The following is a 27,325-nucleotide window of genomic DNA, read 5'->3' as shown; positions in this document are numbered from 1 at the left end:
CCACCACTGTCCCTATCCATATCCTACTGTGTAAAAGGTATAAAACACATGAAAAAATATACTAACAAAATCAGTTGGAGACTGATTTGCAATGCACAAAAAATATAAACAAGAAAAATAAAAAATAGCATTAAAGTCTTTTCTACAAAGTTCCCACTCTACAGTAAAGATTGCACAATGTGCAAACTCTTTAAACAAAATAAATAACACTACCTAGAACAGTTGTATAAACAGCTGCTGTTCCCAAGGAGGTAGGTCACGCAAATGCTAATGCTAAAAAAAAAAAAAAAAAAAAAAAATTCAAATGTACTTAGAAACAGCCTATTTTGACTAACAGTCAACTCAAATAAATACACAGATATTATTCACTTCTTCAGAGAAGTATCTATTATAAACAGTGGTTACTACATACAAGGAAACTGCTGCTGCTGCAGCTGATTCTGGCTGCTGCTCTTGCTTCGGCAGCTGGAGCTTTGTTTTACCTGCAAGAAATTGTAATCATTGTGAGATCTCTGTTTTTTCACATTTGGATGAGAACTGTTCACACATGGGTGCTATTCATACAGAAAGAAAAAAAGACTGGAACAGAAGTTGGAATTCATTATCAGACGCCATAATCATCCTAAAAGTGTGCACTCAATACAATAAAAGACAGCGAATCTTAATACTCTTGCTTGATTTGCAGGAAAAATAGTTCAAGACATATAAAAATACAAAATCTTTAATATTATTACTCTTAATTGCGTTAAATTATACTGGGTGATAAAAAAGTCAGTATAAATTTGAAAACTTAATAAACCACAGAATAATGTAGATAGAGAGGTAAAAATTGACACACATGCTTGGAATGACATGGGGTTTTATTAGAACGAAAAAAAAAAAAACCAAACAAAGTATTGCTTGACATGTGAAAGATCTCTTGCGCGCGTCATTTGGTGTATCGTGATCGACTGACATCTCTAGGGGTGCTGAAAGACAACATCCGACGCCAATGACTCACCATAACTCCGGACATGCTTTACAGTGCTGTTCACAACATTATTCCTCGACTACAGCTATTGTTGAGGAATGATGGTGGACATATTGACATTTTCTATAAAGAACGTCATCTTTGCTTTGTCTTACTTTGTTATGCTAATTATTGCAATTCTGATCAGATGAAGCGCCACCTGTTGGACATTTTTTGAAGTTTTGTATTTTTTTGTTCTAATAAAATCCCATGTCTTTCCAAGCATGTGTGTCAATTTGTACCTCTCTATCTACATTATTCCGTGATTTATTCAGTTTTCAAATTTATACTGACTTTTTGATCACCCGGTACATCTATATAGCAGATTATATGCATTAGTATATGTAAATTATGTTCAATAATACCTACATGAATTACTGTACTTGTCACAGACAATCATTACCTATGCATCATGTGTATTTCCTATAAGTAGCTTTGCATCTGGCCCTGAGTACCAACTCAATTTGTACTTATTCGTAGCAGATTGCAGCAGCCAGATTGTTGGGTATGGGAAAACACATTGTTGACCGTAAGTGTGTTAGTGTGTTACCTTCCTGTTTCGGGTAACTTCTGTGCCCTCGTCCACTGCTCTACCACCACTACAATTTCTCCCATTTTTACCTAATTACCACGTTCTTTTTTTTAAATTTGTCTTTCATGAATTTCTTCAACACATTTATGTGTTTATTTTAGGTAGACACAGACTCTGATCATCATGGAGGCGAGATTGTTGCTGAAGTCCTCAAAGCACATGGAGTTAAATACATTTTTACTCTGGTGGGAGGCCACATTTCACCTATACTTGTTGGTGCTGAGAAACTGGGCATCAGAATAGTGGATACAAGACATGAGGTAAGGAATTAGAATATTCTTAACATAAAGTGACTCTGGATCTTGTCAGTATTGATACATATTTGCTGCGCTGTAGTAATTTGTGGATGAACCTTGTGCTCTTACCATGTTCGTATAATTTTAAGATTTACGCACTATTTTAAAATTTATGTTTAGCATTGTACAAGCTGTATGAAAAAGATTTGGTTTAAAAATTGGGTTATCACTTAACAAAATTTCTAAAGAAGTACTTAATTAGTGCACTATTTTTAAACCATTTCTTGATGCCCGGGCATCATATCTATGATTGTTAGAAGTAGAAGATGGCAAGCTATTCTTATTTTGTGTACACATATTGCTAGTCTGAGCAGTCTAACAATAAAAATATTGTGTATAGTACTGTAGTAACCATTAAGTAAGTGATCTACACTTTGTGATGACAGATACTGATTTATAGCCATAAGGACCATTGTTAATAATAAACATGCCAGTAAGGTGCACTTATAAAACATTTAAATATTTGTTACTTCTGTTTATCAGTTTTTGTAGGTGCTCAGTATAAAGCACAGAGCACATATGCAGTTCCAGCATCGTACAAGAAAGGAGAGGTTGTTCCTTCCCCATCTCTCCCCTCCCCACAGAAAACTACATGGTAGGCAGGATTCACTGCCTCTGCTCCCTGCATCCCACTGAGTTAGTTACTAAGAAAAAGTACATAAATAATATCACACAATTCTTTATCCACAAATATTTGCTAAATATCAGTGGTACAATTTGTTTTTGAATTATTGTATATTTGTCATATTTTGTTTTAATATTTTGTTAATAGGTGTAAGGCTGGGGTGCAATGGAATCTGTCAGAATATTAAGAAATAATTATCTCTTACATTACATAAATGTTTGGTTAATGCAGGCATCAGCTGTCTTCGCTGCAGACGCAGTTGCGAGGCTATCACAGACAGTTGGAGTTGTTGCTGTAACTGCTGGACCGGGCTTAACAAATACTGTTACTGCTATTAAGAATGCTCAGCTGGCTGAATCTCCAGTTCTTCTGTTAGGTAAAATCTGCAGCAGAGTATTATCTCTAACAATAGAGAAAGTGTTAATATCAATGTAAAATGACCCAAAAATATTTTGTAACACATGTGCTGAAATTTGTAAAGTAACTTTCATACTGTGGCCATGAAATCACTTACTTTAAAATCATGAGACAGAATTTCTGGTCAGTATTTAATTTCAGGAGGCAAAGTATCAGTGCTGTCAATAAAAATACATGACACTGTCCCAGCTTTTGAAACTAATATTTCGTTCCTCGTGGAGGGGAGGAAGGATAGGTAGGGGAGGGTTTAAAAGGTATGGCAGGTTACTCAGGCACCTAAAGCAGGCAGGATTGTGCAGTGTATTTTTATGTGAGCCTATTGCCAGTAAAGGAAGAGGGTTGAAGATAAAAGGGTGGTGAGATTTAGGAAATGGGGAGAGTTATGGAAGAGTTGCCAGAGCCCCCAGGTCAGGGTCGAAGAATCTTTCCTTCTCATCGCATTCAGTAAGTCTCCCCTGACCTATGGTTCTCAGTGACTTTCCCAGAACTCCCCATTTCCTAAACCTTGCCAGTCCTTCTGCTTCATCCCTCTTCCTTTCCCTTCAATCTTTATGCCAGAAGAAGGAGCAATGACTCCAAAAGCTTGCACACTTCCATTACTTTTAATGTGTTTCCTCCTACTGTCATTAGGTGATTAGAGTTTTTTTTATCTGTCCAGTTGTATTATATTTTCAAAAATAAGTTACTTTGTTTCTCGACACTCTGTGAACAAAATTCTCTGTTGAATGTGTCAAATAACTGTGATCCTTCCTGTGCAATGAACATAAAACACGATATAAGGTTCTCCATTTCTACTGTGTATGCAGTGTGCTAACAGTTTCTTGTGGCATTAAAAATATAAGTGGCTGCAGTTGAGCAACAATAGGTGTTTCCCTATCTTTCCACGAGGTAATAAATACACTCCTGGAAATGGAAAAAAGAACACATTGACACCGGTGTGTCAGACCCACCATACTTGCTCCGGACACTGCAAGAGGGCTGTACAAGCAATGATCACACGCACGGCACAGCGGACACACCAGGAACCGCGGTGCTGGCCGTCGAATGGCGCTAGCTGCGCAGCATTTGTGCACCGCCGCTGTCAGTGTCAGCCAGTTTGCCGTGACATACGGAGCTCCATCGCAGTCTGGTAGCATGCCGCGACAGCGTGGACGTGAACCGTATGTGCAGTTGACGGACTTTGAGCGAGGGCGTATAGTGGGCATGCGGGAGGCCGGGTGGACGTACCGCCGAATTGTTCAACATGTGGGGCGTGAGGTCTCCACAGTACATCGATGTTGTCACCAGTGGTCGGCGGAAGGTGCACGTGCCCGTCGACCTGGGACCGGACCGCAGCGACGCACGGATGCACGCCAAGACCGTAGGATCCTACGCAGTGCCGTACGGGACCGCACCGCCACTTCCCAGCAAATTAGGGACACTGTTGCTCCTGGGGTATCGGCGAGGACCATTCGCAACCGTCTCCATGAAGCTGGGCTACAGTCCCACACACCGTTAGGCCGTCTTCCGCTCACGCCCCAACATCGTGCAGCCCGCCTCCAGTGGTGTCGCGACAGGCGTGAATGGAGGGACGAATGGAGACGTGTCGTCTTCAGCGATGAGAGTCGCTTCTGCCTTGGTGCCAATGATGGTCGTATGCGTGTTTGGCGCCGTGCAGGTGAGTGCCACAATCAGGACTGCATACGACCGAGGCACACAGGGCCAACACCCGGCATCATGGTGTGGGGAGCGATCTCCTACACTGGCCGTACACCACTGGTGATCATCGGGGGGACACTGAATAGTGCACGGTACATCCAAACCGTCATCGAACCCATCGTTCTGCCATTCCTAGACCGGCAAGGGAACTTGCTGTTCCAACAGGACAATGCACATCCGCATGTATCCCGTGCCACCCAATGTGCTCTAGAAGGTGTAAGTCAACTACCCTGGCCAGCAAGATCTCCGGATCTGTCCCCCATTGAGCATGTTTGGGACTGGATGAAGCGTCGTCTCACGCGGTCTGCACATCCAGCACGAACGCTGGTCCAACTGAGGCGCCAGGTGGAAATGGCAAGGCAAGCCGTTCCACAGGACTACATCCAGCATCTCTACGATCGTCTCCATGGGAGAATAGCAGCCTGCATTGCTGCGAAAGGTGGATATACACTGTACTAGTGCCGACATTGTGCATGCTCTGTTGCCTGTGTCTATGTGCCTGTGGTTCTGTCAGTGTGATCATGTGATGTATCTGACCCCAGGAATGTGTCAATAAAGTTTCCCCTTCCTGGGACAATGAATTCACGGTGTTCTTATTTCAATTTCCAGGAGTGTATATCCATTTTACATAAATGTGCAAAGAAGGAAAATGCTTTTTTCAAGGTTCTGCTCTCAAAATTGTGAGTTTTATTTTACTTTGATGTAATATATGCAAAAAAACTTCTTTTTTAGAAGCTGTAATTCAAAATTAGCTTTACCATAAATAGTAACCACATTGATCGTTTTAGTACCTTCTAGTTGAGAAAGTCCTACTCATAAGAATTCTGACTTACAATACAGTTTCTTTAGTGGATTGTTCACCTATTTCTAAACAGGTATTCTGTCAACAAATTTTTATTGATGCAATATGTCATATACTTGTTGTCAGTTGCTACATATGACAGAACATCACAATGAACAAAATCTTCTCAATTTTCAGGCTATGTTATTTCAAATATAGCACTTGAGCTTTCAGTGGCTATTTGTGCCATCGTCATCAGGAGTAAAGACAACTGACTGCGAGGACTAGCAAGGTTTTCTGCTTATATAAGCAGGATTGCAACATCTTGCACCAACCATAGAGGGCTGAAGTGATGCATGTGTGGAAGACATGTTGGGCAGCTCGTAGCAGCCCTGGCCCACTGCAGGACTGAGTGACATCAGGTGGCGCAAGTGTTTGGCACCACATTTGAAACTGCCGCTCCCACCTCCCTACAAGTGTAACTCTTCCACCTTTGCTTTCTTTAGATATCCAGAGCCAGCCTCTGTGGCCTACTCAGTGGTCTGGTCTGTATTAAAGCTGTTGCTGTTTATTCTAATCTCGACCACCTCCTTTATAATGGAATCCCGATATTTTGACACATGAACCAAGACTCATCTTTTCAAATTGTACTTTGTGTCTGCTTTCCAGGCATTGCTGAGCTATGGCTGATTTATCAAGCTTTCTTTGTTTATCATGTTGCTTGTGCTCAGTACAACTGCAGCTGTGCAAATTGTTCACCATATATAGATGCTGCCACATTCACAAGGGACACCATACATGAGGTACATGGAGAGCTATATCATCTTTAACAGGGTGCACCATATTTCTTATCTTATTTCTTGGGGGTGGTCTGGAATACTGGTCTCAGTCCATGTCCCTGCAGCACACATCCTAATCTGCTGCTCATTGCCCTACAGTATTTAAGGAAAGCAGCAAGCACGACCTCTTCTGCTGGCTCACAAGGTGTCTTTTGTCAGTGGCACCTAAAGTGTCTGCAATGTCTCCCTTGCCATAACCATTCTTTCTGAACATGCATCACAAATGCTGCAGTTTGGACTATAGGTGGCCATTGTAAGAAATAATCTTTGCTCTGTGTGCTTGTGTGTTCAAGACTGCTGTTTTGTGTACAGGGTAGTGAAAACTTTTGACATTCAAGTATCAATCAGTGTGTGTTGGTTTCCTGTACATTAATGCCCAAGCTGGCCTCTTGCCTTCCATTAAACTAAAATGACCAAGAATGGTAGCTTGCCATCCTTCTCCGTTATGTGATGGATGAACTGCTGCAGTGCATTTTCACTGTCAGGCCATGTCGTGACAGTGTCATCAGTGTAACTGTAGGAAGCAAGATGGGCACAACATCGAAGAGTTCAGAGCCTGCTCCTCAAACTGCTGTATGAAGAAATTCATGTCTGCTGGAGTCAGTGGCGTACCTATTGCTGTGCCATCCATCATCTAATAATATTTGTCATGGTACAAGCAGTATGTAGTCATCAGAAGATGATGGAACAACTTGATGATTCTGGATGGCAGCTGTCCTGAGTCAAAATATCCAGTGTGTTCGTACTGCCCCTCATAAAAAGTGACACCACATCCAGTCTACCATTATATCGTTTTGGCCTATTTTTATTTTCTTGAGCCTGTCAGCTAATATCTGTGGGCTTACAACATAGTGTTCACAATGTCCCAAGTTGAGTGCTAATAACCCTGCCAAATGTTTTTCCAGCCTGTAAGTGAGTGAACTGATTGCATTAACAGTGGGCCTAAGAGGGACATTTTCCTTCTGTATCTTGGCAATCCATAAAGCCTAGGATGTCTAGTGGCGCAAGCCGTTATTTTCTTCGACACTTCATCTGGTAATCCACAGTCCTTTAATAACTTCCCTGTCTTTTTGGCAATGGCCTGTGTCAGATCATGACTAAACTAATGGTATGTATCATCATCTAATAAATGTAGCACCTTCAGGTGGTAGTCTTCAGTGTTCAGAACCACTGCGGCATTTCCTTTGTCAGCTGGCAAGACCACCATGTCCTTCCTCTCATGTAATAAGTGTAAGCGATGTCATTCCTCCTGACAAATATCAGATTTTGTGGGTTAGCTTTCGCCAGTATACAGCTGGTGATTAGCCTGATGTACTCAGTTATGTCACACGAGAGATGCTGAATGCACTGCTCTATTCCAATAACCATATCCAATATTGGCAGACATCACAGGACGGGAGAGAAATTAAGGCGTTTTCTCAGCACTGCCATAGAGTTGTGATCCAGCTCTTGGTTGGAGAGGTTGACAACAGTTCTATGGCCCTTATCATTCTCCACATCAGTTCCTCTGCGAGTTAAGCAGTCAGTCGATGTTACATTGCTTAGACGGTGTCTTGCACAAACTTGCACATTGTTGTGCTGCCACGGCCATGTCCACCCACTCCCAGACGAATGGCAACATGGTTGATGACAAAAATTGATGACAATCAAATAGGTTTCTGGCATTAAGCTAAAGCACATACCTTGTCTGTTGTATCTGCTGTCTCACTGAGGCATGACTAGTCCTATTCAGAATTATGTCCACTACAGCAGCTCAAATTTGTTGCTTGACTACAGCAAAGTGAGGAAGTACCCCATTATCTTGGCAGTTTTGTAAATTCACAAGATGTAATATATTTTCCCGCAGTTTTTCTAACAGTCTCACACTGTGTGTCGTGTCCTTATCATAGAGGATATATGTGTGTCCTTGGAGTCTTTCACAGCATCATACCTGAAACAAAAGCTTCTCTTTTTTTAAGCCATGTCATTCTGAATAAAACACTCAAGCTTTCAGTAATTATCTTTGCCAGTGTCATCAGAGGTAAAAACCACTGAATATGGGGCAAGCATGGTTCTACACTTATGTAGGCATGATTGCAGCATTTGGCACAAATCAGAGGGAGCTAACGTTATTTGACCATGGAAGGTGAATTAGGCAGATCATAGCAGCTCCAGCTCACCACAGGACTAGGTGATGTGAGGGACCAGCACCATGTTTGAAACTGTTGCTCCCTCCTCCCAACAAGTGCTGATACTTGAAAGCCAGTAGTTTTCACCATTCTGTACACAAGAAAGCTCCTGAACACGTTAGCACACAGAGCATAGATTATTTTTGATGACGACCATCTACAGTTTGAAATGCAGCATCTGAGATGTGTGTTCAGAGAGAATGGTTATAGCAAGAGAGACATTGCAAATAATTTGAGGTGCTACTAATGCAGGATGCCTTGTGAATTGGCAGAAGAGACCAAGCCAACTGCTTGCCTGCGATACTGTAGGGCAACAAGCAGCAAGTTAGGACATGTGCTGCAGACATGAACCGAGACCAGTGTTCTGGTCGATCCCTATGATATGAGATAAGAGAGATGTTGTGCATTGTTAAAGATGACATAGTTGTTCATGTGCCTGGTGTGTATGGTGTCCCTTGAAAATGCGGTCGCATCTGTTCAGGTCAAACAATTGCGGAGCATTGTACTGAGCCCATTCAGTATACTAAGTGAAAGGAGCTTGACAAGTCAGCCGTAGCTGAGCGTTGCATGGAAATGAGACTCAAAATACACTCCTGGAAATTGAAATAAGAACACCGTGAATTCATTGTCCCAGGAAGGGGAAACTTTATTGACACATTCCTGGGGTCAGATACATCACATGATCACACTGACAGAACCACAGGCACATAGACACAGGCAACAGAGCATGCACAATGTCGGCACTAGTACAGTGTATATCCACCTTTCGCAGCAATGCAGGCTGCTATTCTCCCATGGAGACGATCGTAGAGATGCTGGATGTAGTCCTGTGGAACGGCTTGCCATGCCATTTCCACCTGGCGCCTCAGTTGGACCAGCGTTCGTGCTGGACGTGCAGACCGCGTGAGACGACGCTTCATCCAGTCCCAAACATGCTCAATGGGGGACAGATCCGGAGATCTTGCTGGCCAGGGTAGTTGACTTACACCTTCTAGAGCACGTTGGGTGGCACGGGATACATGCGGACGTGCATTGTCCTGTTGGAACAGCAAGTTCCCTTGCCGGTCTAGGAATGGTAGAACGATGGGTTCGATGACGGTTTGGATGTACTGTGCACTATTCAGTGTCCCCTCGACGATCACCAGTGGTGTACGGCCAGTGTAGGAGATCGCTCCCCACACCATGATGCCGGGTGTTGGCCCTGTGTGCCTCGGTCGTATGCAGTCCTGATTGTGGCGCTCACCTGCACGGCGCCAAACACGCATACGACCATCATTGGCACCAAGGCAGAAGCGACTCTCATCGCTGAAGACGACACGTCTCCATTCGTCCCTCCATTCACGCCTGTCGCGACACCACTGGAGGCGGGCTGCACGATGTTGGGGCGTGAGCGGAAGACGGCCTAACGGTGTGCGGGACCGTAGCCCAGCTTCATGGAGACGGTTGCGAATGGTCCTCGCCGATACCCCAGGAGCAACAGTGTCCCTAATTTGCTGGGAAGTGGCGGTGCGGTCCCGTACGGCACTGCGTAGGATCCTACGGTCTTGGCGTGCATCCGTGCGTCGCTGCGGTCCGGTCCCAGGTCGACGGGCACGTGCACCTTCCGCCGACCACTGGCGACAACATCGATGTACTGTGGAGACCTCACGCCCCACGTGTTGAGCAATTCGGCGGTACGTCCACCCGGCCTCCCGCATGCCCACTATACGCCCTCGCTCAAAGTCCGTCAACTGCACATACGGTTCACGTCCACGCTGTCGCGGCATGCTACCAGTGTTAAAGACTGCGATGGAGCTCCGTATGCCACGGCAAACTGGCTGACACTGACGGCGGCGGTGCACAAATGCTGCGCAGCTAGCGCCATTCGACGGCCAACACCGCGGTTCCTGGTGTGTCCGCTGTGCCGTGCGTGTGATCATTGCTTGTACAGCCCTCTTGCAGTGTCCGGAGCAAGTATGGTGGGTCTGACACACCGGTGTCAATGTGTTCTTTTTTCCATTTCCAGGAGTGTACAATTTGAAAATATGAAATCTTGCTTCGAGCATCAACATATTGGGATTTTGTTATAAAGGAGATGGCCAAAATTAGAATAAACAGCAACAATTTTAGCAGAGACCAGGGGTACACAATTAGTAGCACATATGGGCAGGCTTTGGATGTTGAAAGACACCAAAGGCAGATGCTTGTAGGGGAGAGCAGAAGTTTCAGATATGGTGGTGGCTCCTCACATCACCTGACACTGCTCAGTCCTGTGGTGGTCCCAACTCATCTTCCATGTTTGCATCGCTTTGGGGCCCCTCTGGTTGGTGCCAGATGCTGCAGTCATTGTATATAATTGAAAAAGCCAGGCCTGGCAGTCAGTTTTACTCATGATGATGATGATGGTGGAGGTAGCTATTGAAAGCTGGAGTGTTTTATTCGAAATAATGTGGCTTGAAAACTGAGAAGATTTTATACAGGCGTGATGCTGTAAAAGACTATGAGGCCACTTCATCACTTGCAGATAGTTCATACCCATAGTGTGATGTTACCCTAGTGTCTATACAAGAAGCAAAAGTGTTCTTATAGTTCTTTGCATCAGCTAGTTTTGCCTTGATATCTCTGATGCTTCTGCCGTCATGCTACCTAGGTCCTCACACTGTTTTTATTTGCTTGTAACATGTAAGTATTTTGTTGCCAGACTACTACTACCATTACACTGTGCCTTTTTTGGAACAATGTAGCCTAATGGAAGGATAGGCCAAAAATTGAAGATTCTCAGCTGTATAAGCTCTCATATTCTGGAATCATTGGGTGGAGAAATAAAGTACTGAATTTTTGAAGTTACTTTGATTCAACAGCGAGCAATATAATTGAAATGTGCAGAATCTTGATAAATATTGTGGTTTAAATATGATAAATGTGAAGTTGTTTCTTCTTTCTTTGTTCTCCAAATCAACTGAAATCTTGATTAACTTTGGGACACTTGTGCTCTGTGATTGAATTAAAAATTAGAAAATCAGTGCTCTTACCAAGTGGAATTTATGTCAAAGACAGTGACAATTTATGTCTATGACAATTAATGTCAAAGGACTTAAAACATTCTTGAGTTTCAAACCTTATAGTTCATATACAAGCCCAGATGCTGCTCAGATGTCACTTTGCTATCTCCATACAGGGTCATGTTTCTGATCTGTATCTGCCATTTCAATTTGAAGTTTGTTATAGCAGCCACCCATGTGGTACTTAACTGTATGCCAGTATCCTGTTTCAGTGTTATTACATATTTTAATTTTGATACAACACTTTCCAAGGTGTTAGTTGCTCTAAAATGTTTCCTCAAATGTAATTTTGTGGCTATTTTGTTATGGAAAAACCAGTTTTCTGAAGTAGCAGAGGCAGGAATGCATTTCATGTTAATTGTGTTCTTGTTTGGTAGTCTGCCATCTTTTGACAACATTGACAAGGAATTTTGTAGATGCCAGATGTATGAGGGCCAATGTTATCTTTCAGAGGCAGCTAAAAGGTGAATATGATATTACATTTCTTCAGCACTTAGCATATATTTCCCATTATTGTATCTTAAAATGGTAGCTATATTTACCACTACATGACCTCTTTGATATTCAGATGTGAAACTCTGTCTCAAATGCCCTCATCTTAACAAAGTCTGAAGTTTGTTGTGAGCAGGTTTTAAACATATCTGGTTGGGGCTCAGGCTTTTGGTATGTCAGATTGAATTTATTATGTGCCGTGGTCTTTTCAGTACAAAAGAATATGTGCAAGGTAGTGGTGACTGTGGCTATTTATGTGTTTGGTATGACTAGATTGGCTTTGAAGTGACAGGGAGCTGGTAGCGTGAGTGGTAAGATGCTAGGCCAATAAAAGAATATAAAATTTTAACAAAAATTTATTAACAGTAAGAGTGACAGAATAAACAAATAGTAAAACTTAATGTGGAAGCTCCAATGGTTCTTGAGAAAGCGCCGTGCAAGGCAGAATAAATAAATATTCTCCACTGAGAAAGTAATTTAGAAAGACAGGTGGTTACTGTTCTTTTAGCAGCACAGACAAATACAAGCTTAATAACAACATGAACCGCTCATGGCAATATTTCAATAAACACAGTATTCCAAATTTTTAAAAATGACCGAGGCCTTCTGGCAAATGAAAAAATAATGATTAAAAAAATTACAACTAATGGCCAATTATAAGTTTTTAGGAATTGGGATGCCTCAAAATTTTACTTAACATACACAGGATCTCAGACTGGAATATAGGCAAGGCCCACGTAGGATAAGAAAGGAAGTCAGAATTTACCAACAACAGCCAGGTGCAGGTTAGAGACTGAAAACCATCTCACGATAGTACTACTAAAGATTTATTTTAGTGTTTTTAACCAAAAGGGACTGCAATCAGCAGCCATTTACAAGTAGGCTTAGAACAAGCACCTTAGAGCAATAATAAGCGAAAATGTAGTAGCAAATACATACCACTAATGGGACCTTACAACCTAGATAATTAAGTAAAATGCCTTGTGGCACCAAAGTAATAAATCAGGTAAGATACCATGTGACAACAAGATTTTTAAAAATAAAAGACATTCTTGATAATAAATAACAAAAGGGTTAGCAGTTAATGTGGAATGACCAGGAATGGAAACAGAAAATCCTTAAATGAACTTTCGGCCACAGGGGCAGCAAAGTGAGGCAGAACAATAGATAACAACAGAAAATGGTGAATGTATCACAAAGGGTCAAGCTCACCATAAATGTAGCTCAGTCATTCAAAATTGCAATAGAAGCACACAGATTTGACTTGCTGGCCAGCTGCTTTAATAAAAGGAGACAAATGCCTTTATTAGCCACAGCATTCAGAAATTAAAATGGTACATCTTTGTTTTGAATTAGCTGTCAATTGAGGTGCCTGATAGTAGGCACATAGGACTACACGACGAGGCCCCCTTCTGGGCTTGTTTACCATGTATGTCCAACAACAACAACAACAATAATAATAATAATAATAATAATAATATCATCCTCCATTGTTAAATTTGTTCATTCGTCTGTTTTGGCTGTCTGTGTGTGTGTGTGTGTGTGTGTGTGTGTGTGTGCGTGCGTGCGTGCGTGCGTGCGTGCGTGTGTGTAGATTGGTGTCAGTTTTTGTGCTCTCTCGTGGAGATTCTTCACTACTTACCTTCCCAGACCGTTTTCTTGTGTAGAGAAATTGTACAGCAAAATTCTGTGTTATGTCTTGGAGAAGTCTCTGAAATGAGACCTCTAATAATAACATCCCAATTTTGGCATCGTACTTAGTGTGTTCTCTATGGTTAACTCACCATTAACCATCATGACAAGATATGAGCAGGTTGGCTTGTAAGAGAATCGCAACAGTCATGTACTTCCAGCCATATAGAGTAATCTGGTGGTAATTCTGAAATACACCAAATAAAACACCAAAATTTTATTTGTAGTTGAAAGCCAATACCAGCTATATTGGAAAACTGATCCACCTCATAATAATATGGCCATCTGACACTTTCCTGCAATCTCTCTAGATGAATTGCTATTGGCACTTGAATTGCTGTTGGAATATTTATTTTAGAACTATAGTGTCATTACACATAAAAAACACACAACTTGGCAGCTCATTCTCCTATGTAGGACAAACATAGCAGTAGCACAGCAATTAATTTATTTCACCATTTTACTCTTCAGTTCATTATGTCACAGTACATAGTGGCTCAATTAACTTAACATACAACAGATCGCTACATGATACCATTACATGGAAATACTCAGTAAACTGTGTATTGTATTGATAAAAACTGAGAATACATCATGAAGACATTAAGTAGTTGCTTGTTAGATATTCCTTCCCCTCTATCATGTTGACTAGTTTCAGCATCCTTTGTAGTGTACAATTTTCCTATATCCAAGAGACTTTAGCTGTTATTTTATGTAAAATATACACCATCGTCAGTCAATTTTTGGAAAACGAATGAAATGTGTGTGTGTGTGTGTGTGTGTGTGTGTGTGTGTGTGTGTGTGTGTGTGTGAGACAACTGCGTAAATGACTTGTAGTTAAAGAGCAGCTTACTGTATAATTTGTTAGCCATACACATGCTGTTTTCAACATGAAACTATATCATGACTTGACCTGAATTCTCATTTATTTCAGGAGGAGCTTCTGCAGGACTCTTAAAAGGACGAGGGGCTCTGCAGGATATTGATCAGATGTCATTGTTTACCCCACTTTGCAAATTCTGTGCTGCAGTTTCAGCAGTTCGTGACATTGCTCCAACTCTAAGGCAGGCATTAAAAGAGGCACAGTCAGGAACCCCAGGTACTGCATGAAGTATGAAATGAAACTGAGTCACATTAGCTACCATCTGTTATGGCTGTGAAGTTATTTTTCTGACATTTTGTTCTCAGTTCTAAATTATGCATATAATACTTTATGCTGTAAAAGCCATACTGCAAGCGAAAAGAAATCATATGTTCAGGATATAGTTTACCACTGAACTTACAGCAACATACAATGGCTGCTACTGTCTTAAGTTTACAAAATAAAAATGATTGCCCTCAAAAGCTTAATGGAAAGAACCAGCAAAGAAAATCTGGTATGATGAAAGGTGGATATGTGACTTGAACTCTGAGTTAGAAGAGAGGCAACAGATAAAGGGAAAAATGAAATGCAGACTTTTTCTGTTATCTCCTCCTAACACTATATTTTCTGTTTTTAGTTTCAGCTCATTAAGAAGGAAATTTGTGTTATAGTCTTGGAATTTAAAACCTTCCAACTTGGTTTTCCACGTAGAAAATACTTTTTTCTCTAACGTAATTTGTTGCTTCTGTTTATTCACTTTGTTGCCTGTAAATTGGTAAAACATTACTATAAGTACATAAAACTGGTCTTGGAGACATTTGTTTTTGTTGAAAGAATGAAAATGGATAAAATCCACAGTTATGAAACTATTGAAAGTTTCCCATTACTTATTATTTCGGGGAATATTTATGCCAGAACTACTTCACAGAAATGGAGGAACATGCACTAAGGATGGCCTGTGTGAGTGAGTGCAGTATGGAGTGAAAGGTGAGATGAATGAACCAGGTGACCGGCTGGAGCCAAGAATAAAATGTAGGCCTCATAAGACTATAGCATACATACATAGAAAACCAACTCGAGATGGGAACATATTAGATATCTTGGCGACAAACAGACCTGATCATTTTGAGGAAGTTAATCTGGAAGGAGGTATTAGCGACCATAAGGTCATCGTGGCTTCTATGTCAGTGGAAGATGCAAAAAAAAAAAAAAAAAAAAAAAATCTATGTCAGTGGAAGATGCAAAAAAAAAAAAAAAAAAAAAAAAAAAAAAAAAAAAAATTAAAAATTAAAAATAAAAAAAATAAAAACAGTGTAGACTTTTCTTGTTTGGGAAAGCAAGTAAAAGTGTCATTAATGAGTATCTTCATAGTCAGCTCCAAGCGTTCACTACAGGACACAAAGATACTGAGCATCTTTGGTTGGAATTTAAAGGTATTGTCCACCACATGCTAGAGAAATATGTGCTTAGCAAAAATATAGGGGAGGGAAAGGATCCACCTTGGTTCAACAAACATATTAGGAAGCTGCTGAGAAAGCAGAGAATTTTGCACAGTCATTTTAAATGTAGTCACTGCCCCGCTGACAAACAGAAATTATGCAAAATGAAAGCATCTGTCAAAAGGACAATGGGAGATTCTTTTAATGAAATTGAAAGCAATATTTTATCTGCAGATTCTAAAAATAGCCCCAAAAAATGTTGGTCATATGTAAAATCTATGAACGCTACAAATAATTCAATACCTTCTCTTGCTGACAGTATGGGTAATGTAACAGATGATGATGAACAGAAGGCCGAAATTCTAACCATAGCTTTCAAAAACTCATTTATGGTAGAGGACTGCAGCACCATTCCTCCTTTCAATTATTGAACAAACACGAGGGTGGCTGACATAGTGTTTAGCATATCTGGGATTGTAAAACAGTTAAGATCCTTAGACACCAGGAAGGCATCTGGCCCAGACAGTATCCCCGTAATATTTTATGTTGACTATGCTATGCCGGCCATGGTGGCCAAGCGGTTCCAGGCACTTCAGTCTGGAACCGCGCGACCGCTATGGTTGCAGGTTCGAATCCTGGCTCGGGCATGGATGTGTGTGATGTCCTTAGGTTAGTTAGGGTTAAGTAGTTCGAAGTTCTAGGGGACTGATGACCTCAGCTGTTAAGTCCCATAGTGCTCAGAGCCATTTGAACCATTTGACTATGCTACAAATATAGCACCATTCTTACCCATCATCTGTCAGAGATCATTGTAACAGCAGAACGTTCCATGGGACTGGAAGAAGACCTAGCTCATAGCAATCTATAATAAGGGTAGACAATGAGATGCACATAATTACCAGCCAATTTCACTGACATCGATTTGTTCTAGAATCATGGAACATATTTTGCATTCAGACATAATGACCTTTCTAGACTCTGAGAAGCTCATCTGCAGAAACCATCTTGGTTTTGGGAAACAGCAGTCGTGCAAGACACAGCTGGCCCTCTTTGTACATGATATACAACAGGCTCTAGATACCGACTCCCAGGTTGATGCCATATTCCTAAACTTTTGAAAGGCATTCAGCTTAGTTCTGCACTGTCGCTTGCTTCAAAAAATGCACCTGTACGGTCTATCCAATGACATATGCGGTTGGATAGAGAGTTTTCTAACAGGCAGTGAGCAGTATGTCGTCCTGAATGGGAAGACTTCAACAGAAACAAGCATAACATCAGGTGTGTCCCAGGGCAGTGTAACAGGTCTGCTGCTTTTTACGATTTACATAAATGATCTGGTTGATGGTATTGACAGCGGCATTAGACTGTTTGCCAATGATGCTGTAGTCCACAAGAAAGTAGTATCACATGAAAGTTGTGAACAAATCAATTAGGATTTGCAGAAAATAAGTGGGTGGTGTAATGACTGGCAGTTATCTCTCAATATTAGTAAGTGTAACCTACTGTGTATAACGAAGTGAAAATCCCCATTAATGTAAGAGTACAAAATAAATGCTCAGTCTTTGGAAGCGGTAACATCCATCAAGTATCTGGGTGTGACTATTTGAAATGATCTCAAATAGAAGGATCAGATTACACAAGTAATGGGTAAGGCAAACTGTAGATTGCAGTTTATTGGTAGAATCCTGAAGCAATGTAGTCCTTCAACAAAGGAAATTGCTTATAATACATTAGTTTGTCCAGTCTTAGAGTATTGTTCGTCTGTATGGGACCCTTACCAGTTGGATCTGATTCAAGAGACTGAGAAGGTCCAAAGAAGAGTGGCAAGATTTGTGACTGATACATTTAGCCATCGTGAGAGTGTTACAAATCTCATAGAAAGTTTGAAGTGGGACACACTTGCAGTTAGATGACGTGCTATACGGAAGGGGCTGCTCACTAAATTTCAAAATCCGATCTTCCCTGAGGATGTAGAGCATATATTATTACCACCAACTTTCAAATCTCGCAACGATCACCATTCATAGATAAGGGAAATTAGAGCTCGTACTGAGGTGTTCAGAAAGTCGTTTTTCCCTCGCGCGAGCCGCGAGTGGAACAGAGAGGGGGAATATGACTTTGGTGCGAATAGTGCCCTCCGCCACACACCACTTGGTAGGTAGCAGAGTATATAGTATGTATGTATGTATGTATATGTAGAAGAAATGCTTTAGCCACAAAGAATAAGGAGACATCTGACAGTAAAAATAATAATTCAGATGAAGCACTGGGAGTACTTAGTAGATTTTACTATAATTGTATGCTACAAAGTTTGTAGGATTCCACAGTGAACTGCAAATATCTGATGTGACATTTTAAATATTTTAATGCAAATTTTTGTGTGACACAAATGCTTATACACTGATGAGCCAAGACATTATGACTATTTTTTATTTATTTATTTATTTATTGTTCCGTGGGACCAAATTAAGGAGAAGTCTCCATGGTCATGGAACGAGTCAATACATGAAATTATAACACGATATTAGAAACAGATAAAATGAAATATAAAAAAACATATTCAGGTGACAAGTCGTAAGTTTAAATAAAGAAAATCAACAATGTAACACTGGAGTTTGCTTAACTTTTTAGCTCTTCCAGGAGCTCCTCGACAGAATAGTAGTAGTGAGCCATGAGGAAACTCTTCAGTTTAGACTTAAAAGAGTTTGGGCTACTGCTAAGATTTTTGAGTTCTTGTGGTAGCTTATTGAAAATGGATGCAGCAGAATACTGCACTCCTTTCTGCACAAGAGTCAAGGAAGTGCATTCCACATTCAGATTTGATTTCTGCCTAGTATTAACTGAGTGAAAGCTGCTAACTCTCGGGAATAGGCTAATATTGCTAACAACAAATGACATTAAAGAAAATATATACTGTGAGGGCAATGTCAGAATTCTCAGACTATCGAACAGGGGTCGACAAGAGGTTCTCGCCTTACACCACATATAGCTCGAACAGCCCGTTTTTGAGCCAAAAATACCCTTTTGAATCAGAAGAATTACCCCAAAAAATAATACCATACGACATAAGCGTATGAAAATATGCGAAGTAGACTACTTTTCGTGTTGAAGTGTCACTTATTTCAGATACTGTTCTAATGGTAAATAAAGCAGCATTTAGTTTCTGAACAAGATCTTGGACATGGGCTTTCCACAACAGCTTACTATCTATCCAAACGCCTAGGAACTTGAACTGCTTGTTTGTCCATCTTTGGAATGAAATACATCACTGATTCTGCATATCAGCTCTGTGGCATTAGATGTCTACACACAGGTCATGTAATTTGCATAAGTAATGAGCCACTTATTTGTGTACGCAATGACGGTGCCTGATAGTGACCAAGATGGGTTCCATAGCATTTATATCAAGCGTGATAGTGTTACGGAGATGTTTAGCAAACTCAAGTGGCAGACTCTCAAAGAGAAGTGCTCTGCATCCCAGTGTAGCTTGCTGTCCAGGTTTCGAGAGGGTGCGTTTCTGGATGAGGTATCGAATATATTGCTGCCCCCTACTTATACCTCCCAAGGAGATCATGAATGTAAAATTAGAGAGATTCAAGTGTGCACGGATGCTTTCTGGCAGTCGTTCTTCCCGCAAACCGTATGCGACTGGAACAGGAAAAGGAGGTAGTGACAGTGGCACGTAATGTGCCCTCTGCCACACACCATTGGGTGGCTTGCGGAGTATAAATGTAGATGAGATGTAGAAATTTGCTCACTGAAACATCAACATGAGTTTACAACGGTGCTCCTCAAACCACTGTAGCATGCTTCTGGCTCCAAGACCTGGACAATTATACTGCTGAAAGTGACGTCACTGTCAGGGAAGACGTCAAGCATGAAGGGTGAAGGTGGTTCACAGCTGTCAGTGTCTCTTTGATTACTACCACAGATCCCATGCAAGGGCAGGAGAATGTCTCCCATAGCACAATAGTACGACTCCCACCAGTTTGTGTCCATGGTGCACTGCACATTTTGAGCCACCGTTCACCTCGATGGCGATGTTTGTGGAGACGATCAGTGACCTAGTGTAGCAAAAATGTGATTCACCCAAAGAGCCCACATGTTTCCATTGATGAACAGTCAAATCCCAATGGTCCCATTCCCACTGCATCATAATTGACAATGTTATTGGGTCAGCATGTGAACACAAAGGGGAAGTCTGTTGCAGAGCTCCATGTTCAACAATGTACAATGAACGGTGTGCTCCGAAACACTTGTGCATGCACCAGCATTGTGATCTTTCAGCAGAGATGCCACAGGTCACCATCTGTCCTACTGTACAGAGCAGACAAGTCTCTGGACCCCACGTCCTGTGAAGAGTACTAGATGTCCAACCGTTTAGCGCCTAGTGGTAGTTCTAGTGTCCTTCTATCTCATTCCATAGATTCTCACAACAGTAGTATGCGAACATTCGACCAGCTTCACCATTTTCAAGATACTCGTTCGCAGACTCTGCGTAATAATCGTCTGCCCTTTGTCAAAGTTACTTATCTCAATGGATTTCCCCATTTGCAGCCCATATCTTCACTAGGCTGATCCTCCATCCGTGTCTGCCCCAATTACACAGTTTTGTTACAGTGTCACATGCCCCCAACACCACCAGGCAGTGTCCAAAGTTGCTGTGGGCAGTAGTTATAATGTTTTGGCTTATTAGTTTACCTATACACAAGGGGGTTACATTGTAGCAGCATACATACGTTTACGTCCAAATGCTGTTTTTGATGCTATTTTGGAGGAGGAGGAGGAGGAGGATATTAGTGTTTAACGTCCCGTCGACAACGAGGTCATTAGAGACGGAGCGCAAGCTCGGGTGAGGGAAGGATGGGGAAGGAAATCGGCCGTGCCCTTTCAAAGGAACCATCCAGGCATTTGCCTGAAGCGATTTAGGGAAATCACGGAAAACCTAAATCAGGATGGCCGGAGACGGGATTGAACCGTCATCCTCCCGAATGCGAGTCCATGCTATTTTGGATTCAAATTTTATGTGGAAACTATATCTAGGAATTAAATGGAGAACTATTCACAAGAATAGCATGTGACAAATGTAATAGCAAGATATCATACCTATGTGATACTCGAGACAAAATGTAGAATTACACTAAGAGCCAAAGAAACTGGCACAACTGACTAAAATGTAGGGCCCCTGCCAGCACACAGAAGTGCCACAACAAGATGTGGCATGGACTCAACTAATGTCTGAAGTAGTGCTGTAGGGAACTGACACCATGACGCCTATAGGGCTGTCCATAAATCCATAAGAGTACAAGGGGTCGAGATCTCTTCTGAACAGCACATTGCAAGGCATCCCAGATATGCTCAATAATGTTCATGTCTGCAGAGTTTGGTGACCAGCAGAAGTATTTAAACTCAGAAGAATGTTTCTGGAACCACTCTGTAGCAATTCTGGACATGTGGGATGTTGCATTGTCCTGCTAGAATTGCCCAAGTCTGTCAGAATGCATAATGGACATGAATGAATGCAGGTGATCAGACAGGATGCTTACGTACATATCACCTGTCAGAGTCATCTCTAGACATATCAAGGGTCCAATATCACTCCAACTGCACCAGCCCCACACCACTACAGAGACTCCATCAGCTTGAACAGTCCTCTGCTAACATGCAGGGTCCATGGATTCATGAGGTTGTCTCCATACCCGTACACGTCGACAGTCCAATGTCAGTGTTGACAAGTCCAGGTGAGGCGTAAAGCTTTATGTCGTGCAGTCATCAAGGGTACACTAGTGGGCCTTCAGCTCTGAAAGCCCATATCGATGATGCTTCCTTGAATGCTTTGCATGCTGATACTTGTTGATGGCCCAGCATTGAAATTCCAGCTATTTGTGGAAGGGTTGCACTTCTGTCATGTTGAACGATTCTCTTCAGTTGTCATTGGTCCCGTTCTTGCAGGATCTTTTTCGGGTCACAGCGATGTCAGAGGTTTGATGTTTTACCAGATTCCTGATATTCACAGTACACTCATGAAATGGTTGTAGGGGAAAATCTCCACTTCATCGCTACCTCGGAGATGCTGTGTCCCAACACTTGTGTGCTGACTATAACACCACATTTAAACTCACTTAAATCTTGATAACCTGTCATTGTAGCAGCAGTAACCGATCTAACAACTGCGCCAGATGCTTGTTGCCTTATATAGATGTTGCCAACTGCAGTGCCGTAATCTGCCTGTTTACGTATCTGTATTTGAATACGCTTGCCAAACCAGTTTCTTTGGTGCTTCAGTGATGATAAAAAGCATAAAAAGAGACATGTACAAAACAGACTGTGGATAAATAGTATTGCACAGGTGGCTTTCCTTGTGAGCAAGGAGTTATTTTTTACATTCTGAATGCTGAAGGCAGTTCAGTACTGATATCTTTTTTTTTTCTGCTTGCATGTCTTTCTTCCATATAGCAGTTGTTCCTGTATTAACAGAAGCCAAGTAGACATTCCGTTCACCTTACAGTGTGTAAATAAATGATTCAGTTATATGGAACATGCTTGTTTCACGTGGAAATAAACAAAACAGTCAAAGACACACAGTCCCTTCTGATGTGTCGCACAACTGATTTTCTTTGATGGGGAATTTAGATTGATGTATTATGGGTTCGGTGTGTCTCTTGTTGCTCTGAAAAGTATGTTCATTTTGAGGAAAGTTGATAAGCTTTTGAGTTACATTTTATATGATCCTGATTTGTTACTTACTGTTCGTTTATCAAATTATTGTACAAGTTTAAACTTCCAGGTGGTGATGTGTGTATTACTCTCATCTGTTGCATTTTTCCCATTTCTTGTTGAATGACAGAAATTGACTGATGCATATTATTTACAGGTCCTGTTTTTGTGGAACTTCCTGTGGATGTGCTATATCCATACAAACTTGTTAAGAAAGAAGTTGCAGCAGGTACAAAACCAGGGAATATATTGGCAAAGGCTATCAACTGGTATGTGACTTCATCACTCAGACTAAATTGATGCATGAAATACTATGTTTTCATAGCTGAATAAGTCTGATTTTTGCTTCAGTAGTCTAGCTGCCATTTGTACAATGTACTAAATTGTTGATTTAGAATGGTTTTTAAAACCAGTGAACTTTTTACTATGTTTTGAACAAGTTATTTGTGTCCAGAATGAATTGCCACTCTGCAGCAGAGTATGCATGGATTTGAAACTTCCCGCCCAGATTAAAACTGTGTGCCGGATAGGGACTGGAATCTGGGACCTTTGCCTTTCAGGGCAAGTGCATGACTCACAACGTGCCCTCACAGCTCTACTTCCAGCAGTACCTCATCTCCTACCTTAGTCTGTCAGGAAGATTCAAATCAGTGACACTCTGCTGCAGAGTGAAAGTTAATTTTGGAAACACTCCCCCAGGCTATGGCTAAGACATGTATCCACAATAGCTTTTCTTCCAGGAGTGCTATACTCCAATTAAAATTACTTTCTGATTGAGAGATGGTAGTAGTGGGGAACAATGTAACAAATTATCTAAAGAATTGGAGAAAATTGTATGGTGTGAACACAACTGAATTATTGATAACCGACAGACCACTAATGGATGCACAGCAGTTATATCTAAATCACTTTCAGTATCATCTGTGTAATCAGTAGAACTGCTGTCAGAATTAAATGAAGGAAGTTGTTCCATGTTATTATCGACTACAAATTCATTCTCCCATGCTTTCGTCATTTCTTCCTTCACGTACCTTGCAAAATTATGCCAATCTGGTGATGAAGTGTGGTTCATAACATCATATGTCAATCTTTCTACTTCTGCCAGCATAAATTTTTGTTGTTCCTTGCCACATAATCCGTAACTTGAGCCCACAAGAGTTCACTGGAATTGAAATGGCATTGATGTGATGGATAGTTCATCAAAACATGTAGAGGTAAATGTACTTTATTCTGACCCATGAAATTCTCTTTTTCTACAGTCATCTGACATGTGAATGTTTTCCTGTTGTAGCCAGTTGACAGTATTGTTTTCTGGAAGTTACTGTAGGCACCTTATAAACAATAGTCAAATGAAATGAGATGTTGTCCATAACTATTACTGAAGATGTGAATATCTTTTTGATGGCTCTTTGATATCAACAAGAGCTTCAGAATGTGTCACGGATTCAAATTCTGTATTAGTTTAGGTGAGACAAATCTCCATTGCATTTTAATACATCAATCAACAACTAAAACTAATGAAGAATAACTTATATAAATTCCCAGCTTTTTATGTTCATGGATTTAGAAATAAAATGGAACTGTTTACTACATTGTTAAAAGTGTTGTATTAACTAAAATGAGAGCTATTAATTTTGTGACTGCATTACCATGCGAACATAGTTTTCTTAGGAAAAAAACAGTAAGCTTAAATAAAAGGTTGAATGTGTATTTCAATTCAACATTTTTGTTAACAGTCCAGTGCTTTGCTTTTATGTTAATGTGTCCAACAGACAATTCCATTTCATTTAATCCCACTACAGCACACTGTAACTGTAATGCGAACTTAAATTGCAGATGTCACTGATGTGATAAATTGTGTAAGAACCAGAAACATGAAACATGAATTTGGTATAATACACAGGGAGAACTTGGATTAGCTGCACAGTGGCACACTGTGAATATATAAAAATTATATTTGCTCCACATTGTAGTGAGGTATGGCTCTCCTTTCATCCTTAAAAACAATTTTGTTGTGATGGTTTTCCACTGCAAACTCTCAGGATGAACTGCTGTAGGTTTCTTGATTTCAGAAGTCGTAAGTGTGACCACTAAAGGCAAGCTACAATGTGAGACTATAAGTTGTGAAAGTATTGAAGCTTTTAACCAAATAGTTTATTTATGATTATGTGGTAGAGATTGTGAATCTGACATTTTTCTTTTCAATGTTTTTGTGCACAAACTAAAATGTTTTCCAACGACTAACTTCAGCAGCATATACACTTTTGCCTTATTTCCCAGTGATCTCGGAAATTACTAAATATTTTTACTGTGTCACTATGGAAAATGCATAAACCACTGCATATTTGGTGGTCCTTCCTCTTCTCGCCCACCCTTGTGACCAGCTCTGCGTATCCCTCTCCCAACTGTGTAGACTGTGTCACTTGGCAAGGGTCTGCTTTTCGTGCCCACAGATCAGGCAACACAGCAAGCACAAGGAGCCCAAGAAACAGCTGTAATTGGCTGATGCTCAACTGCTACCACTTGACTCTTGGAAACATAAATCATAAAGTAATTTTAATATGAGTATAGTCCTGTGACATATGCAGGACAACTTCTGTGAAGTTTTGAAGGCAGGAAATGAGGTACTGGCAATGTAGAGCTGTGATTGTGCATTGTGAATTGTGCTTGGATTGCTCAGTTGGCAGAGCATTTTACCTTGAAGGGCAAAGGTCCTAGGTTCGAGTCTTGATACAGCACACAGTTTTAATGTGACAGGAAGTTTCAAGTAAACTCCTGATCAAAAGTGGACAACTGGTTATATGATACCAACTTAATTTGATAAATCAATTTTTATGGATTATTAAATGTGATAAGGAATTATTTTACATTGAGCATAGTTACTATGATATTATAATGATTATGACACTCTCAATGCAGACCCAAGCAGTTGATGCAGCTGCTCTACCCACTGCCTGCAAAAGATCTGTTAGAGTAACCAAGTCAAAAGAACTGGATAATACAATAAATATTACAGGACTTGGGAGGATCAAAAATCGGAGACAACAAGCAGTGTGTATCATGCAGGACTGAAAGCCATAATAGAGAGAAGGCCTTTATGAACAATTTCCAAGAGACTCACTTTAGACTCTGTTAAATGAGAGTATTACAAAATTACAGGGTCAACAGGATTTAAATGATAGTGGGTTGAAAGGCAGATTAGCCGTGCTTATCAGTAACACGTACTGCTCATCACCTCTTTCTTCAACTTTGGAAACAATGTAAGCTGCCACAGTGGTTACGCCACTAGACTCTTAATCAGGAGGGGAAGTTTCAGAATTTTGTGCCACTGAGTTTTCTTTCAATTTTCTGTAGTTTCTGCTGTATCTACACTTTTTATTCACAGTCACTACAGACACAAAAGTACATGGCAGATAATTGCACATAGAATAATATCTAGGTTGGAGCAACTTTAACACATCTATTAATTGTTCAAGTACAGATTCCTATCACTGAATACTCAATGTACATCAGCAATGAGCTGGTCTGACTTGATAATGTTTGCATATGGTGGAGAAGATGCAAGTGAACAAGGCCCCACTGGCAGTGCACTGATGTGTTCGCATTTGCTGGCTGGGGTGCTGGCTGTGGGCGACAGTGGCACACTTGCTTCACCCAGCTGCTGCTGGTGCCAGATATGAACGCTGTGATGGATTGCACAGCTGCACCAACACATCCCTTCCCTGTTCCATGGAGCCAGTGCCACTGATGTCAGTGTATGAAAACGAAGGACCATGCCAGCTGAATTGCTGCTGGCAGAAGGTCGGCAATGGCAAGGAAGCCACCTGATCTGCCCAGGTTACGTGACGATGATGACGACAACTATGACAGTGGTGCAGTGGCACTGGCTTCCAGTGTCTCATCAGCATCTGAAGAGGCATTGAATTTGCAGGAATTGGCTGGCAGCTGTCTCTGGCATGGCAAGGTGTACAAGTGGAAGTGGTTCGGATGATGGTAAGCTGGCCGCGGTGATGACCCAGTACGTGGAGGCACGGTGGGTCATGCAATGGCAAGAGACGTAAGCAGCAATGACAGGGGGACATCTGCCTGGTGCTCCGATGAGTGGGCAGTATCTGGGCAGACACTGTCATATACTGGTTGAGGGTCTGGGGCAGGCAGCAGATCCATCTTGATGTTGTTGATGCCCACTAGCATGTCCAGGGAAGGAGACTCCATAGCACCTGGCCCGTGGTGGGGTGTAGCCTGCAGTAGGGCCTTCCAACAGTGTCTGCTGCAGCTGCAGGCAGGTTGTTGCACAACCCAGGGGATAGTTGATTCCAGTGGCAGGAGAGTGACACCTCACCAGCATCCACAGTGAACATTTGCCAGCCATATGTCTCCTGAATTGTAGCCACCCCTCATCCCAGCCATCGACTGAAGGTATGCACTCAGACTGGATGGCCCTCAGCATATTGTGAAGGATGCAGCTGCGCCACAGACCATGGTGCAGGACAGAGCAGGTATAGCAGCACCTTTGGTTATCGGCCGTGAAGAGCCTCCGCTGGGCTACAGCTGTTTTGCAGGGTAGTCCTGTAGCTGCTTTGGAACAGAGGTAACACTGTATCGACAGGTGAGTCTGCCAAGCACTTTGCCAACTGCACCTTACATGCAAGCGCCA

At 41.5% G+C, this 27,325-nt stretch overlaps 1 protein-coding gene across 1 annotated transcript in view; it reads left to right on the top strand.

Annotated features, from left to right (window-relative positions):
* LOC126248008 (2-hydroxyacyl-CoA lyase 2-like) overlaps window positions 1-27,325 on the top strand; it is a 101,378-nt gene that overhangs the window by 27,867 nt on the left and 46,186 nt on the right. Inside the window, exons 2-5 of the mRNA XM_049948590.1 lie at window positions 1,703-1,861; window positions 2,754-2,898; window positions 14,585-14,749; window positions 22,826-22,937. Of these exons, the coding sequence (XP_049804547.1) occupies window positions 1,703-1,861; window positions 2,754-2,898; window positions 14,585-14,749; window positions 22,826-22,937 (581 nt within the window). The remainder of the gene's footprint in view (window positions 1-1,702; window positions 1,862-2,753; window positions 2,899-14,584; window positions 14,750-22,825; window positions 22,938-27,325) is intronic.

The sequence above is a fragment of the Schistocerca nitens genome, chromosome 3 (assembly GCF_023898315.1).
Source record: "Schistocerca nitens isolate TAMUIC-IGC-003100 chromosome 3, iqSchNite1.1, whole genome shotgun sequence".
Classification (NCBI taxonomy): domain Eukaryota; kingdom Metazoa; phylum Arthropoda; class Insecta; order Orthoptera; family Acrididae; genus Schistocerca; species Schistocerca nitens.
This window is presented reverse-complemented; position numbering and strand designations above follow the sequence as displayed.